The 14,127-nt window shown below is 54.0% G+C and overlaps 1 protein-coding gene across 4 annotated transcripts in view; it reads left to right on the forward strand.

The window, feature by feature from the left end:
* Window positions 1-14,127, forward strand: part of LOC129127300 (mitochondrial Rho GTPase 2) — a 50,784-nt gene that overhangs the window by 23,090 nt on the left and 13,567 nt on the right. The window contains exons 27-41 of one of the 4 annotated variants that reach the window (XM_054643833.2): window positions 883-983; window positions 1,873-1,975; window positions 2,579-2,700; window positions 3,450-3,609; window positions 4,823-5,013; window positions 5,260-5,428; window positions 7,134-7,245; window positions 8,102-8,273; window positions 8,913-9,035; window positions 9,117-9,303; window positions 9,760-9,890; window positions 10,819-10,962; window positions 12,052-12,171; window positions 12,596-12,680; window positions 13,466-13,828. In XM_054643833.2, coding sequence (XP_054499808.2) covers window positions 883-983; window positions 1,873-1,975; window positions 2,579-2,700; window positions 3,450-3,609; window positions 4,823-5,013; window positions 5,260-5,428; window positions 7,134-7,245; window positions 8,102-8,273; window positions 8,913-9,035; window positions 9,117-9,303; window positions 9,760-9,890; window positions 10,819-10,962; window positions 12,052-12,171; window positions 12,596-12,680; window positions 13,466-13,623 — 2,078 coding nt within the window. In that variant the 3' untranslated portion in view covers window positions 13,624-13,828. Of the gene's footprint in view, window positions 1-882; window positions 984-1,872; window positions 1,976-2,578; window positions 2,701-3,449; window positions 3,610-4,822; window positions 5,014-5,259; window positions 5,429-7,133; window positions 7,246-8,101; window positions 8,274-8,912; window positions 9,036-9,116; window positions 9,304-9,759; window positions 9,891-10,818; window positions 10,963-12,051; window positions 12,172-12,595; window positions 12,681-13,465; window positions 13,987-14,127 lie in introns of those variants that run through there. The other 3 variants (XM_054643838.2, XM_054643834.2, XM_077186881.1) reach the window with 3 other exon arrangements.

Below are 14,127 nucleotides of genomic sequence, written 5' to 3' on the forward strand. Positions count from 1 at the left end.
CTTAGGCTGCTTGCAGTGTGGTGTGGGAAATTTAGGATTCTTGGATAACTAATTAATATGATTAAGTAGAAGTTGTTTGTTGTCTACATTAAGTACTTATATATTCCAACTCTACTGATTACGTATTTTAGTGCTGTTTTTGTTTATCTATTTGTGTTTTGTATGTACTTTTAAGAATATGTGATTGGTTATAGTTTAGGTGGTTTACAGTTCTTTGTTATCTCTTGTGGTCTTGGAATTCGGTTTTTTAGCTTCTTCTTTCTTATTTTAGTACAGTTTATATCTTAGTAACTTTGAATTTTAGAGTGCTTTGAGAAAATTCTGGTAAGAACAGTTACAATTGAAATGGCTGGTGCACACTGTGGTCTAAGTTGTTCAGTTACATTGCTACAAGTGGGAAAGGAACTGAGAACTCCAGGGAATGGCTGGAGCTGGGGAGGGTCAGGCTGGAGATCAGGAGAAGGTTCTTCCCCCAGAGGTGCTGGGCATTGATTGAACAATCTCCCCAGGGAGTGGGCATGGCTGCCAGAGCTCCAGGAACGCTGGGACGATGCTCTGAGGTACAGGGTGGGACTGTTGGGGTGTCTGTGCAGGGCCAGGGGTTGGACTCATGATCCTTGTGGGTCCCTTCCCACTCGGCATATGTATATGTGTCACACATATGTAAATGTGTATGCATTATGTATATGTGTCACACATATGTAAATGTGTATGCATTTATGTATATGTGTCACACATGTGACACTGCAGTTTGCTTTTTGCCTCGTGTGTGTTCACACGTGCACAGCACATGAATATAAGCAAGCCACAGCCTGGGTGCTGCTCCCAAAGCCTTCCCAGGAGCAGCATCCCATAGGTACCATTTTCTCCTTTGTGTGGCAGAGCCCAGGAAGGGAACCAGAACTCCCAAGTCCCAGTGTTGCATCCGCCCAGATTCCTACCGGCATTTCACTCCTCGCTTCAAGGCATCAGTGCTCCCCCAGGTGAGAGTTGTGCTGGTTACCAGGTGGAGAACAGGCATTTTGGGGCTGGGGTAGGTGCATTTTCCAAATTGTTTCCATTTTGTTCTCTGTTGGAAAGCAATTTGGGAACTCTACCCCTGGGCTGATGTTCAGCACAGAAATCCTAATGTTAGTTCCCTGTTCTCCTCTACATGTAACTCTTCCCAGACTAGTAAAAAGTGATTTGTGCTCAACTCTTTTTGTGTTGCCCAAATCTGCATACATTTTTATTCAAAAGGAGTGGAAATGGCATGTGCTATTGAGAGTGAAAGACGAGTGAGCAATGGAGTGATTCATTGTGCTCCCATATTTGCGAGCAGCTGCATTGGCAGAGCAGGCTGGGGAAGGCAAATCCATGGAGCGTAGTGAGGAGAGACACAGCACAGCTCCTGCTCTGTTAACAAACACAGCAGGGATAAAACAGAAACTTAACTCAGCCCTTCCCTAAGCTCTGCTGCTAGTGCTGGGAGAACAGCTACATCCAGATTTCACCCCCAACCCTCTCCTCTGTCCCTCTACCTGGCAGCATTTTTCTCCCAGTTCTCTTCCTGTTGAAATATCTGCATCCCAAGTCAGCCAAACCCGTGGAACTCTTTCCCAGCAGGATTAGCAGCTGCTCCTCGGCTGGGCATTTGCTGCCAGCCTATTTTGTGCCTTATCTGAAAGCATCTGTGCCTGGCTGTGCTGGGGCAGTGCCTCTTTTGTTATAGAATGTTATTTGTCTCTTCCGTTATGGAATTGTGTGAGTGTTGGCATGGATCTGTGTGGGATGTGTTTGAGGACACTCACTTTTTCCTGTGTGGGTGTTGATGCATCTGACCAGACCATTCTTCCAGAGATTATTTTAAGCCAGTGTCTGTTTTTCTTGCAGAGTTTCTTGTCTCCTCCAGCGGGCAGTGAGGTGCTGAAGCTGAAAGCAGTGATCGGCTACAATGGGAATGGCAGAGGGAATATGGTGTGGAACCCAGATACAGGTACACTGGGAATGCTCTGCAGTGCTGGGATGTGTTGCCAGAGAAGCTGTGACTGCCCCTGAATCCCTGAAGTGCCCAATGCCAGGTTGGACAGGACTGGGAGCAGCCTGGGATAATGGAAGGTGTCCCTGCCATGGCAAGGGGTGGAAGGAGATGAGCTTTAAGGTCCCTTCCAACCCATGTATGATTCTATTCTGTGATTCTAGGGCTGTGTACTGAGTGAAGTTATGATCTGACTGTTGGATTGGGATCTTTGCTTGAACACAGAACTTCTTTGTGTTAGTAAAATCCAGTAGCTCTTTGCTGTTTGCAAGCTTTAGTTGGTGGGACAGATTCAGGCTCCAGCTGAGGAGAGCAGGAGGAGAGCTCACAAAGCCCATCCTGCCTCCTTTCTCCAGCTGGAATGGTGGCCAGCAGCTCTGCTTCACTCAGGTTAGGGAAAGTGAGATTTCACCCCGCTCCCAACCTGCTGCTGCTGCGCTGCATCAAAGAGTCAGCTTTTACGTATTAATGAATCATAGAATTTTCCACGTGGGCTGTGGTGGGGGCTGTATGTGCAGCCTTTCCATGAAAACATCCCCTCTCCTCCCCCTCCTCTGCCAGGCTTCTTCGCCTACTCCTGTGGCTGCGTCATTGTGGTTGAAGACCTGCACTCGGGCTCGCAGAGCCACTGGCTGGGCCACGCCGAGGAGATCTCCACTCTCACCCTCAGCCACCACGCCCAGGTGGGAGGGGCTGCTCTGCCCAAGGCCAGGGCTCGTCCCTGCCACTTTGCGGTCCCACAGCCTAAAATCCCATTTGTTGTTCCTCCTTCTGCCTGGAGGCTATGGAGATTGTTTGGGAGTCAGCTCTCTGTTGTGCTGGCTCAGTGTGGGCTGGAGAATGTCCAGAGAAGGGAACAGAGCTGGGGAAGGGGCTGGAGCACAAGTCTGATGTGGAGAAAAGGAGGCTCAGGGGGCACCTTCTGGCTCTGCACAACTCCTGACAGGAGGGGGCAGCTGGCAGGGGTCGGGCTCTGCTCCCAGGGAACAGGGACAGGATGAGAGGGAATGGCCTCAAGTTGTGCCAGGGGAAGTTCAGGCTGGACATCAGGAAGAACTTCTCCATGGAAAGAGTGGTCAGGCATTGGAAGGGGCTGCCCAGGAGTGGTGAAGTCCCCATCCCTGGAGGTGTCCAAGGAGGAGCTGGATGTGGCACTCCATGCCCTGGGCTGGGTGACAAAGTGGGGATCAGTCACTGCTTGGACTCGATGATCTTGGAGATCGTTCCCAACCTCAATGATTCTGTAAAGGCTGTTCTCTTCCTCTGGGTGATGCTGCCTTTCCCTCCTGCCATCAGCTGAATTGTTGTTTCTCACTGAATTCTCCATTTGCCAGCTACATCCCTTTAATGTGGGATAACTGAAAAAACCGTTAAGGCTAACGAGCATTCTCTAATTACACATTCTCTAATTACTTACACATTGTTGTGTTAGGTTCTTGCCTCTGCCTCAGGGCAGAAGGATGGAGACTCCCACTGTCAGATCTGCATCTGGAGCACCCAGGATGGGGCCTGCACAGCAGAGCTGTTCCACCACGAGACACAAGTGCAAGCCATGGCATTCTCCTGGGATGACAGATTCCTTGTCACCATCGGTGAGCACTCCTGTCACAGCAGCTGTGGGGGCAGGGCTGCACCCCAGAGCAGACAGCCCATGGCAGGAGGGTGCTGTGAGCACCAAACACCTGCCAGATGTGCAGCAGGCTCGTGGGTAGGAAGCTGTTCTGTGGTACCCTTGGGACAGCAGGGAATGCAGAGTTACAGCTTTCTTCTCCTGACTCACTGGTGCTTCTCAGACCCCCTGTAAATGGTTTGTGGTTACTATTTATAGTGTGCAGAGGGAAAAGCCTTCTTCTGGACTTGTTATTGCTGCCTAGATGGACTTGGACAGAAGTAGCCAGGCTCCCAACTGTGAGCCTCCTGCCAGGCAGCCATGCCAGCACAGGATGGATGCTCAAGCTGTCTGTTTTGCTCAGGCAGGGGACATTTAAAGGACAACATGCAATTAGGAAGCTCTTGTTTTGCATGAGAGGGGACCTGTGGAGCAGGCAATACACTCCCTCCAGGCTGGTGAGGCTGCCTTTGGAAAGGAAAGCAGCCTTTGCTGGAGAGAAAGGGAGCTTTGTGCTTTTCAGGGAGCAGTGTGGGAGAGGAGCTCTCCTCCTCCAGCTCTGGTCTGAGCTGCAGGGGAGGGAAAAGCTGAAAGTCTCCACAGAACTTGTGAAACCTGGGAAAGGCAACAGGAGAGCACTGTCCTCCTGAGCTCTCTGGAAGCTTGGGAGTTTTGCCATCACTGAGGCCAATGCCTTCTGCTGCCACCCAGCTGTGATGGCTTCCATGGAGGTCAGCTCCCACCTCAGCTGGGACCTTGGCGAAGGTGACATCCCGTTCTTTGTCAAGACAGGGTTAGCCCTGAGTGCCCAGGTCACTGGAGAGTTTGTGTGGGGCATTCCCAAGGTGTGCAGAGACTCCCAAGGATGGGGAAACTGCTCTGACATTGTTCTGCCTGCTCAGTCCCAGCCCTGACTGCTCCAGGTGACTCCACTGCCAGCACAGCTTTGCTACAATCTCCAGGGCGAAGTGCTGGGTCAGTTCTGTCTGTCCTTAACTTGGGCAAGCATCTGTCACGTTGTGCAGCTTGTGCTGAGCACAGGAGGAGATGTGTCCATGCCTGGAATGGCGTTTGGGACAGCTGTCTCCCAACAACTGGATGAGGGGTGGCACAGTTGATGTGAGTGTGCTGTGTGGATGCTTGTGAGCATCCTGAGGCAGCAGAGTTCTTCCTACTGTCTTTCCCTTTCTCCTTAGGGGACTACAGTGACCAGACCGTGGCTCTGTGGAACACCCACACCTATGAGCTCGTGCTGTCCACTTGTATCTCAGAGCCTCTCCACGATGTGGCTTTTAGCCCTTTCTCTCACCAAGACCTTGCCTGTGTGGGCAGGGGAGCTGTGACATTCTGGGTGTTGGAGCAGCAGGAAGCTGCTGTCAGACTCAAGGTAAACCTTCCTTTTACCTTTTAAGATTTATTTTCAGCATCTCTGACTTATTTTCCAAGCCCCCGGTGAGAGCTCTGTGAGAGCTGGTGATTTCTCTTAGTGAGGTGATATTGACTGTGCACAAACAGCTTTTGGTTGTATTTGAGGCATTAACTGCAGGAATTGAGGGGAGGAAGATGTTTTTTCTCCTGATGCATCTGAGCATGTTCATTGCCTTTGACATTGCTGGTTTTTGTGCTCTGGCAGGTTCATCGTGCCCCTGCCCCGGACGTGCTGGGGCTGGTGGAGCTGACATCTCTCTGTTATGGTGCTGAGGCTCTCCTTTACAGTGGGACCAACTCAGGCCAGATCTGTGTGTGGGACACAGAGACCAATTCCTGCTTCATGACGTGGGAGGCTGACGAGGGCGAGATCGGTGGGTGCAGTGCCAGGGCTGAAAGGGGAATGTGTTGGGAAAGGAGCCCTGAGCCCACAGACTTCCCATTTCAGCTGTGCTTGGAAACCAGTTTGCTGTGTTGGATGCAAGATGTGTGGGGTGGCAATGGATCTGGGTTTCCTCAGGCTCCTGGGTTTCCTGAGGGCTTTATAGAATCGTTAATGTTGGAAAAGATCTCTAAGATCATCAGGTCCAAGCACTAACCCAGCACTGCCAGGTCCAGCATTAAACCACGTCTGTGAGCACCACATCCACAATCTGTTTGAGTCCTCTAGGCATGGTGACTCCACCACTGCTCTGGGCAGCCTGTGCCAAAGCACCCACAGAGCTCTGGTCTGTAAAACGGTGCTGGGCTGTAGAGCCCTCCCACTTTGCTGCCCAAGTGGCTGTGAGGAGCACCCTTGGAATGATGACAGGATATCATTGTCACCACCTGTAGTAAAGGGATGGGACCATTGTTGGGCTAAGAACGATTCATTGCTCAGACAAACATCAGTCTCAGAGGCCGTGAGATTTTAGAGGAGCAGGCAGTTGGCCATAGCACAAAGTAGTCACAAGTTCTTTGTTACAAGGCAATATAGATCTTTCTAACCCAATGGATAGTTGTCACAGGGTTTATTTTGCTTTTCTAACCTATCACCTTTACTTACTTCTACTGCATTGCAGATATTTTGTCCAATGGGCTTCTGTCTCACATGCACACAGATGCTTCTATTACAACTTCTAAGCTCCCAACCTACTCCATACTATTACATTGCTATACTATAAACCCTTCACCATCTTACCCATGCAGTTTCTTACTTACAACTATAGAAACATAAGTTTCTGAATTTTCTACCTAATGTCTGTGTATTGTATTTTTACATCAATCCAAGCTTCTCCCAAGGCTGCAAATCAAACCTTTCAGTATCTGTGGAAGTTTCTGTTTTTCCTATTCCCACATCTTGGTTTGAAAAGCCAGGTGTCTGCTGAGAAAGGCAGGAGCCTTCCTTGAAGGGGAAAATGTAAGCCCCCTCCCACTGAATTATCATAATTTTTTAATTAAGGGGCTCTCAGGCAAAGATATGGGAATAGGAGTAACAGTTCTTTACTAGGAAAATTAAAAAATACAAATGCAATAGTACAAAAAAAAACCAGAAAACAAACCACTGACAGAGTGAGACCATGCCCTGTCCCCCTGTGTGTCAGGGTGGTGGCACAGCCCCATCCCATGGGGGCTCAGCCCTCCTGCAGTGCCAGCTGTGGCTCTGCTGGAGCAGGGATCCTGCACAAGGGGGGAGTTTTCCTCTGCAGCTCCAGGGCTGCTGCAGATGGGCCTGGGCTCCCTCTGGCAATGCAGGGCAGCAGAAGCTGCTCCTCTGGCCATGCACTGGGCAAAGGCTGCTGTGCTGTGCCAGGCTCAGATTGGATCCAGGTAGGAATGCTTGGCTCCTGCCCTGGGCAATGCAGCATCTCCCCATGGGATGCTGGAATTGGATCAGCCCTGCAGGGACACTCAGTGGCCATGGGCAGCAGAGATCTCCTGCAGGGAGGATTGGCTGGGGGAGAGATAAAGAGAAAACTGCCCATGGACAGCAGAGAACTGCCCCAGCTCTGACAGCTGTCAGGTAGCATACACACACATCCTACCCCCAGGACAGCCAGCAGGGAGCCCTGCACACTGACAGGTGCCCTTCCTCCCCAGGGGTGCTGCTGTGCCGGCACCAGCGCCTGCTCAGCGGCAGCAACACCAAGCGCATCCGCCTGTGGTCCGTGGGCACTGTGCAGGAGCTGAGGCTGCAAGGGCCCAATGCCAGGTAGGAGCTCGTGGCCCCTCAGCTGGCAGCCCCCAGGACCTGTCTGAGAGGTGGCTTTTTGCAGACAGACACCACGTGCAACCACGCTGCTCCTGCTGCTCTTCATCCTTAGCTTTTTCTCTCCATCCTGTGACTGCTGATTCTTTCTGTCTGGATCTTTTGACTGAATTTTTGCCACAGGTAGCTGAACCCTCTTAATAGTGGAAGTGGGTGTTTATCATGCCTGAAGTTTGTGTCTGTGGTTTGTAGGAATTTCTTTAGGAGAATTAGGGAAAATACATTGCCTTTCTTTCTTCTCTCATGCTATTGCATGCCCTATTTTTTTCTTTCCTGTGAAAACATGGTTGAAGTACAAATCACAGAATCATGAAATGGTTTGGGTGGGAAGGAACCTTCAAGACCATCCCATTTCAACCCTCCCTGTCCATGGGCAGGGACACTTTTCACTAACCCAGGGCGCTCCAAGCCCCTTCCAGCCTGGCCTTGGACACTGCCAGTGATCCAGGGGCAGCCACAGCTGCTCTGGTGACCTGTGCCAGGGCCTCCTCACCCTCACAGAAAGAATTCCTTCCCTATATCCCATCCATCCCTGCCCTCTGGCAGTGGGAAGCCCGTCTGCCTTGTCCTGTCACTCCAGGCTCTTGTCCAAAGTCCTTCTCCAGCTCTCCTGGAGCCCCTTTAGGCACTGGAAGGGGCTCTGAGGGCTCCCAGGATGAACAACCCCAGCTCTCCCAGGGACTGTTCCATGGACAGGAGCTCCTCATTGAACTGGCTCATTAGAAAGTTGGATTTCAAGCAGGCAGAGTGGCTGTTCCAACATCTGAGCTAGTCCTTCTCCCACCCTGCCTTCCTGCAGGTCTGGCTCAGTCCTACTGGAGCACGAGATCACCCTGGATGGGACCATTGTGAGCGCAGCCTTTGATGACTCCCTGGAAATGGGGATTGTGGGCACCACGGCAGGGACCCTGTGGTACATCAACTGGGTGGAGAGCACCAGCATCCGACTCATCAGCGGCCACAAGAACAAGGTCAGGGGGCTGGGCTGCTTTGAGTTTTGCTGTTGCTTCAGGGTGTCTTTCTGCTACAGAAAAAAAGGGTTCAAATGGTGGGAGAGAAGGTATTTTATGACAACTTGCAGTGCACCTTGCCTGGTGCTACCTTTGGGGTTAGGTTTACTGTGCACAGTGCCTGGTCCTGCCTTTGGGGCTGGGTTTACTCTTTGCAATGATTGATAAGATTGGAAAAGACCTTTAAGATCATCAAGTCCAAGCACCAACCCAGCACCACCATGACATTCACCATTAAACCATGTCCCAAAGTGCCACATCCACACATTTTTTGAATACTCTTGGGTGTGGTGAATATTTTTGAATACTCTTGGGTATGGTGACTCCACCACTGCCCTGGGCAGCCTGTGCCAGTGCTTTTACAACCATTTCTGTGAAGAAATTCTTCCTAATATTCAATCTAAATCTTCCCTGGTACAAGTTGAGGACATTTCCTCTTGTCCTGTTAGCCCAAAAGCAAAGCTCTGCACCTTCCCTTACGTTCCCTCTCATCTGGTGGGTCCCATGAGCACAATCCTGGGGATGAAGGGGCAGGGCAGCTGATGTGCTCTGGGCTGTGGCACCCATAGAGCCCTGCTGTCTGCCTTTTCCCTGGAGCAGGTGACTGAGGTGTGCTTTAGTCCTGATGAGAGTCACTGTGCCACGTGCGGGGAGGACGGCAGCGTGAGGATCTGGGCTCTGGGCAGCACCGAGCTGGTGGTGCAGTTCCAGGTGCTCAACCAGGTAAGGGTTCACATCAGTCCCTTCCTCTTGGCACAGGGAAGTGTCCCCTGTGTCACCAGGTCTCTGCCAATTTCCTTGCAGAGCTGCCAGTGCCTGGCCTGGAAGCCTCGTCCTGTTGGGGTGTGGCCTCGTCCCGGTGAGAGCCAGCACGTGGTGGCAGGGTACAGTGATGGCACTGTCCGTGTGTTCAGTGTTTCCAGGACAGAGATGGAGCTGAAAATGCACCCCCACGCTGCTGCACTGACAGCAGTCACCTACTCCACTGATGGTGAGGCTGCCTGAGGTGACACTGGGGACATGGGACCTCAGGGAACGTGGCTTGGTGCTGCCTGGGTTTCCCCTGGCCTCCAGCTGCTCTGTGTCCTGGCCACCTGCCCAAAACCCCAGGGCCAGGGAGAGCCACAGAACTTGTCCCAGTGAGCTCTGGTGACTCTGCCAGCTGGGCACATGGTAGGTGGGACACGGGAGGTGCATTGGCTCTGGGATAGCCAAGAGGTTTGGGTACAACAAACACCTTTGTTTTATAATCTACTCTGGCTCTTCTTCAGTATTGAGGTGTAGTGAGTGTTTGAGACATCTCATCATACCCAGCCCTTGACTGGGATGTCCCCAGCCTTTCACAGTGTTTCAGGACACTGGTATCCCATAGCCTTGGATATTTCTCCTCTGTCCTTTTTTTCCTTCTACAAGAAGTGTCCCATTCTTTCCCCTCCTCTGCCACCAGGGGAAATGATCCTATCAGGGGGCAAGGATGGGATAGTGGCTGTCAGCAGCCCTCGCACTGGAATGACCATCCATGTCCTGGCTGACCACAAAGGCTCCCCCATCACTGTTCTCCAGTGCACCAGGAAGCAGGTGAGACCTCAGGAGTGAGTATTCAGTGGAATAAATCTCCATGTATTGCAGCCTGAGTGAGGCTGTGCCTGCAGGGGGACCTTTGGTGGCAGTTGTTGACACCCTGCACCCAGGTGTGACATGAACCTGTGCCACAGGTTCTTGGAGAGCAGCACCCCTCAGGAGGAGCCCAGGCTGTCAGCCTGCAGCCCCTGTACCCCCCAAAAAGGGTCTTTGGCTCCTCTGTGGAGCTGGGAAGACTTGGCTGTGCAGCAGTGGGATGGTTTGACACCTCCTTTGTCCTGCTCTTCATGGAGAGATTTTTCCCTTTGCACAGCAGAAATGGGAATAGTTTTCCCTAAGCTCTCAGGCTTTAAGATCATCTACACTGCAAGGCTGTGTTTCCTGGTAATCTGAGACTGAGGAAATCCTCCTTGATTTGAGGTGAAGGACATTGTTAGGGGACACGTGGTATTGGAAATAACTCCCCTAGGAGATGTGCAGATCCAGAGGGTGTCCCAAGGAAGAGAACTCAGTTGTTCAGACCAGGATTTGGGTTGGAAAGGACCTTAAAAATCATCCATTTCCAGCCCCCTGCCATGGGCAGGGACCCTTCTCACTAGACCAGGTTGCTCTAAGCCCTGTCCAGCCTGGCTTTGGACACTTCCAGGGATGGAGCAGCCACAAACAGAGGTTAATCCTGGCTTTCACCCCTAAACACAATCCCCATGTTCCCATGAGGTCCTGTCCCACTCTTTACTGTCCCCCTCCTTCAAAGCCTCTGTGCCCCCAGAAGGACAGGGCTGTGTTTCTGCTCCCAGTACCATGAGAAGGAGGGGTGCAAGGAGGGGAGCTCAGAAGGACAGGGCTGTGTTTCTGCTCCCAGTACCACGAGCTCGGGGTGGAAGGAGGGGAGCTCAGAAGGACAGGGCTGTGTTTCTACTCCCAGTACCACGAGCTCGGGGTGGAAGGAGGGGAGCTGTGGCTGGCAGCCAGCTCCGACCGCCGCGTCAGCGTCTGGGGCTCCGACTGGCTCCAGGACAAGTGTGAGCTCCTCGACTGGCTCAGCTTCCCAGCCCCTGCTGGCCCTGAGGTGAGTGTGGCACCTGCCAGGCCCTGCCTGCTCCTGGTGTGAGGCTGGACACCAGCAGAGATGGAGGAGGGAGGCACAGGGCTCTGAGAGAGTGACTGTGTGCTTAGGGAATGCATCTCTGTTAGTCCAGTTCACACAGTGTCTTGCCAATGCACCTTCTTGGGTGTGGAAAGAAAGTGCAGCAGGGCCAGACTGCCCTGCAGCACTGACTTTAAGCATGGGAGCCCTAAACTGCACCTGCAAAGAGCTGAGAGCCCTGTGCCAGCAAAGCAGAGCCCAGGCAGCAGTGAGCACGGTGTGCAGGAGGGAGAGCTAATTGTGAGCGTGCTGCTAATTCTGACACTCCTGAGAAGTGTGAGTGCTCTGAGCCAGGAGAGTGGTGATGGCTTCCCAGAGCCAAGTACTCAGCCCTGTGTGTCCCTGCTGCTTGGCAGAAGCCTCTGGCTGCAGCCCAGGGGCAGGGTTTGGGCAGCAGGACACCTGCTAGTAAAGCAGGAGGATCTGTGTTGGAGAGGATGGAGATGGTCCCTGGTGCAGGTGACATTGGCAGACAGAAGGGAGATGGGTGGTTTTGGGGGGCAAGAGGCAGTGCCTCAGCCTGGGTCCATACAACACCTGGGTTCTGCCAGTAATTCTTCTGTTCATTTCCAAAAAGATGGATTTGCTCTGGAAAGAGGCTCACTACAGCTCTCTGTACAGCATGAAGGTTTGATCTTGCATTCCCTGCTCAAGATCTGCCTCCTGGGCCCTGTTTTCTTGTGTTAAGCTGATCTATAACCAAATCCCAAGCTTCAAGCCCATGCAGCAGTAATATCTCAGTGGGAATTCAACCTGTTGGAGCCTCATGGGACCTGCTCCTACAACACTAAACGATTTGCTTCAGGTTTCCAGGGCAGGGTGTGGTTGTTCCTTGCTTTCCCTGAGCCAGAGATGGGAATGCAAGAGAGAGGAAGCAGCCTGCACCATACTCATGTCCCACTGCTCAAACCCTCACAGCACTGGGGTCCCTCTGTGCTCTCCTTTTATCTCTCATTGATCCAAATAAGAGAATCCAGCCTCAGTTTTGTTGCCTTTGGTTTCCCTCACCAGGGTCTGGACAGCCTCCCTCCCAGCCTCGCAGCGTTCTGCCCTTGGGAACACGGTGTCCTGGTCTATGTGGGCTTTGGGCTGCAGAAAGAAGCTTTGTTCTACAGCCTGAGGAAAAAACAGGTACCTGTCCCCTGCCACGGGCAGTGGGGGCTGCCCTGTGTGTTACCCTCAGTCACAGGGGTGGGGTGGGCTCAGGCAGTTGCTCAGGGAACAGATTTTCATCTTGGAAAATCCAAGATTGTGGCCCAGGTGAGCAGCAGAGCCCTGCCCCTGCCTCAGGCTGCATTCAGGCAGGCAGCCAGTCCCTGATCCAGGGGAGGGGAAGGTGGCTGCTTCCAGAGCATCAACACTCTCTCCATTGTCTCCTGGATGCCTGGAGCAGCTTTAGGAGCAGTGCACCCTCAGCCTCCCCATCACCCTCTTAGGGCTGTGGCTGCACAGCTGTGAGTGCTGCCTCCCCATCACCCTCTTAGGGCTGTGGCTGCACAGCTGTGAGTGCTGCCTCCCCATTTGAGCTGCCCGTGTTTCTCTTGCTGGGCTGCAGGTGCTCAGGAAGATCTCCCTGCCAGCCTTTGCCACGTCCCTCAGCCTGTCCCCAGCTGCACCTTTCATGGCCCTCGGCTTCGGTGGTGAGTGCTGGGGGTGCCTGGGCCCCTCCTTCTTCTGCCACAGGGGAAACAAGTGTCCTCATTCCCCCATCAAGAGACATGTCCTCAAACCTGGGAGCTACAGTCCAGGGAAAGGAGAAACCTCCAGGAGGCTCTTGGGTCAAGAATGAGATGCAGGAGGTCAATCCTGCTTGGCCATGGTCAGGGTTTGTCACTGGAATGACTTCCCGGGGTTCTGGGCTGTCTCCATTTCTGCAGCCTCTGAGGCAGCAGGGACCTTCCCACAGCACGGGGACAGGCAGGACCCTGCTCCTGGCAAGGACACCTCGCTCCTGGAGCAGTTTGGGTCTGTCTGTCCTGTGTCACTCAGCTCAGCAACTCAACTTCCAGCTCAGCAAGAAGGAGAGAGCCTGGGGAGTGACTGGGAATGCTGCTTCTGGCTGGGAAAGGACAGGGGGTGTTTGGAAACAGGTCTTCTGGCTGCGAAAGGACATGGAGAGGGGCTGGGGGGTGACTGGGAACGGCTTCTGGCTGGAAAAAGACAGGGAGTGACTGGAAAAGGGCTTCTGGCTGGGAAAGGACAGGGCGAGGGTCTGAGGCTGAGGGGGAATGGTGCTTCTGGGCAGAACAAGACATGGAAAGGGGGTGGGAGGTGACCACGAATGGTGCTTCTGGCAGGGACTAGAGTTGAGAAGGTCTGTGAGTGACAGGGAAGGGTGGTCGCGGCTCCCTGACAAGCCCCAGGGCGCGGGTCTGGAGGGTGATCGGAGCCTCCTGGCGCAGCCCTGAGCCGCTGCTCTCCCCAGACCGGCTGCTGCGGCTGCAGCCCTGCCCCGCCGGGGCCCCGCAGGACTACGCCGGCCATGACGACACCGTGCACCTGTGCCGCTTCGCGCCCTCCGGCCGCCGCCTCCTCACGGCCTCGCACAGCGCCGTGCTCGTGTGGGAGCTCCCGGGCGCCTGAGCCGGGCTGGCCCCGCACCAGCGACGCTTCTCCAGCAGGACAGGCCCCGGCTCCGGCCGCAACCAGGCCCGAACCGCCGCCCCCACGGCTGCAGCGGCTGGCCCGCCCGCGGCCCCGCCCGGCCCTGGGATGTGTTTCACGGCCCCGTTCGCCGTTTGTTGCCGTTGAACGTTTTGTTTTCGTTAATAAACCATCGAAAGACCAACGTGGAGGTCTGGGTGTGCTGGCGCCGCCAGGGGGCGCCGCGCTGGCCGCGCCGCTCTGCGCCGCCGCTCGGTGGTGCGGCCGGAAGCGGGGGGGGAGGCCGGGGAGGCGGCGGCGCCGCCATGAAACGGGACGTGCGGATCCTCCTGCTCGGGGAGGGTGAGGGGGGCACGGGCACGGGGCCGGGGGAGGCTCCTCCAGCCCGGCAAGGGGCAGGGAGCACGGGGATCCCGGGGGAGAGGGTTCTCCTGCAGGGGAGGGGCGAGGGCGGGCGGGGGGCCCAGATGGACCTCTCGTCAC

The sequence above is a fragment of the Agelaius phoeniceus genome, chromosome 16, assembly GCF_051311805.1.
Source record: "Agelaius phoeniceus isolate bAgePho1 chromosome 16, bAgePho1.hap1, whole genome shotgun sequence".
In the NCBI taxonomy this organism is placed as follows: Eukaryota; Metazoa; Chordata; class Aves; order Passeriformes; family Icteridae; genus Agelaius; species Agelaius phoeniceus.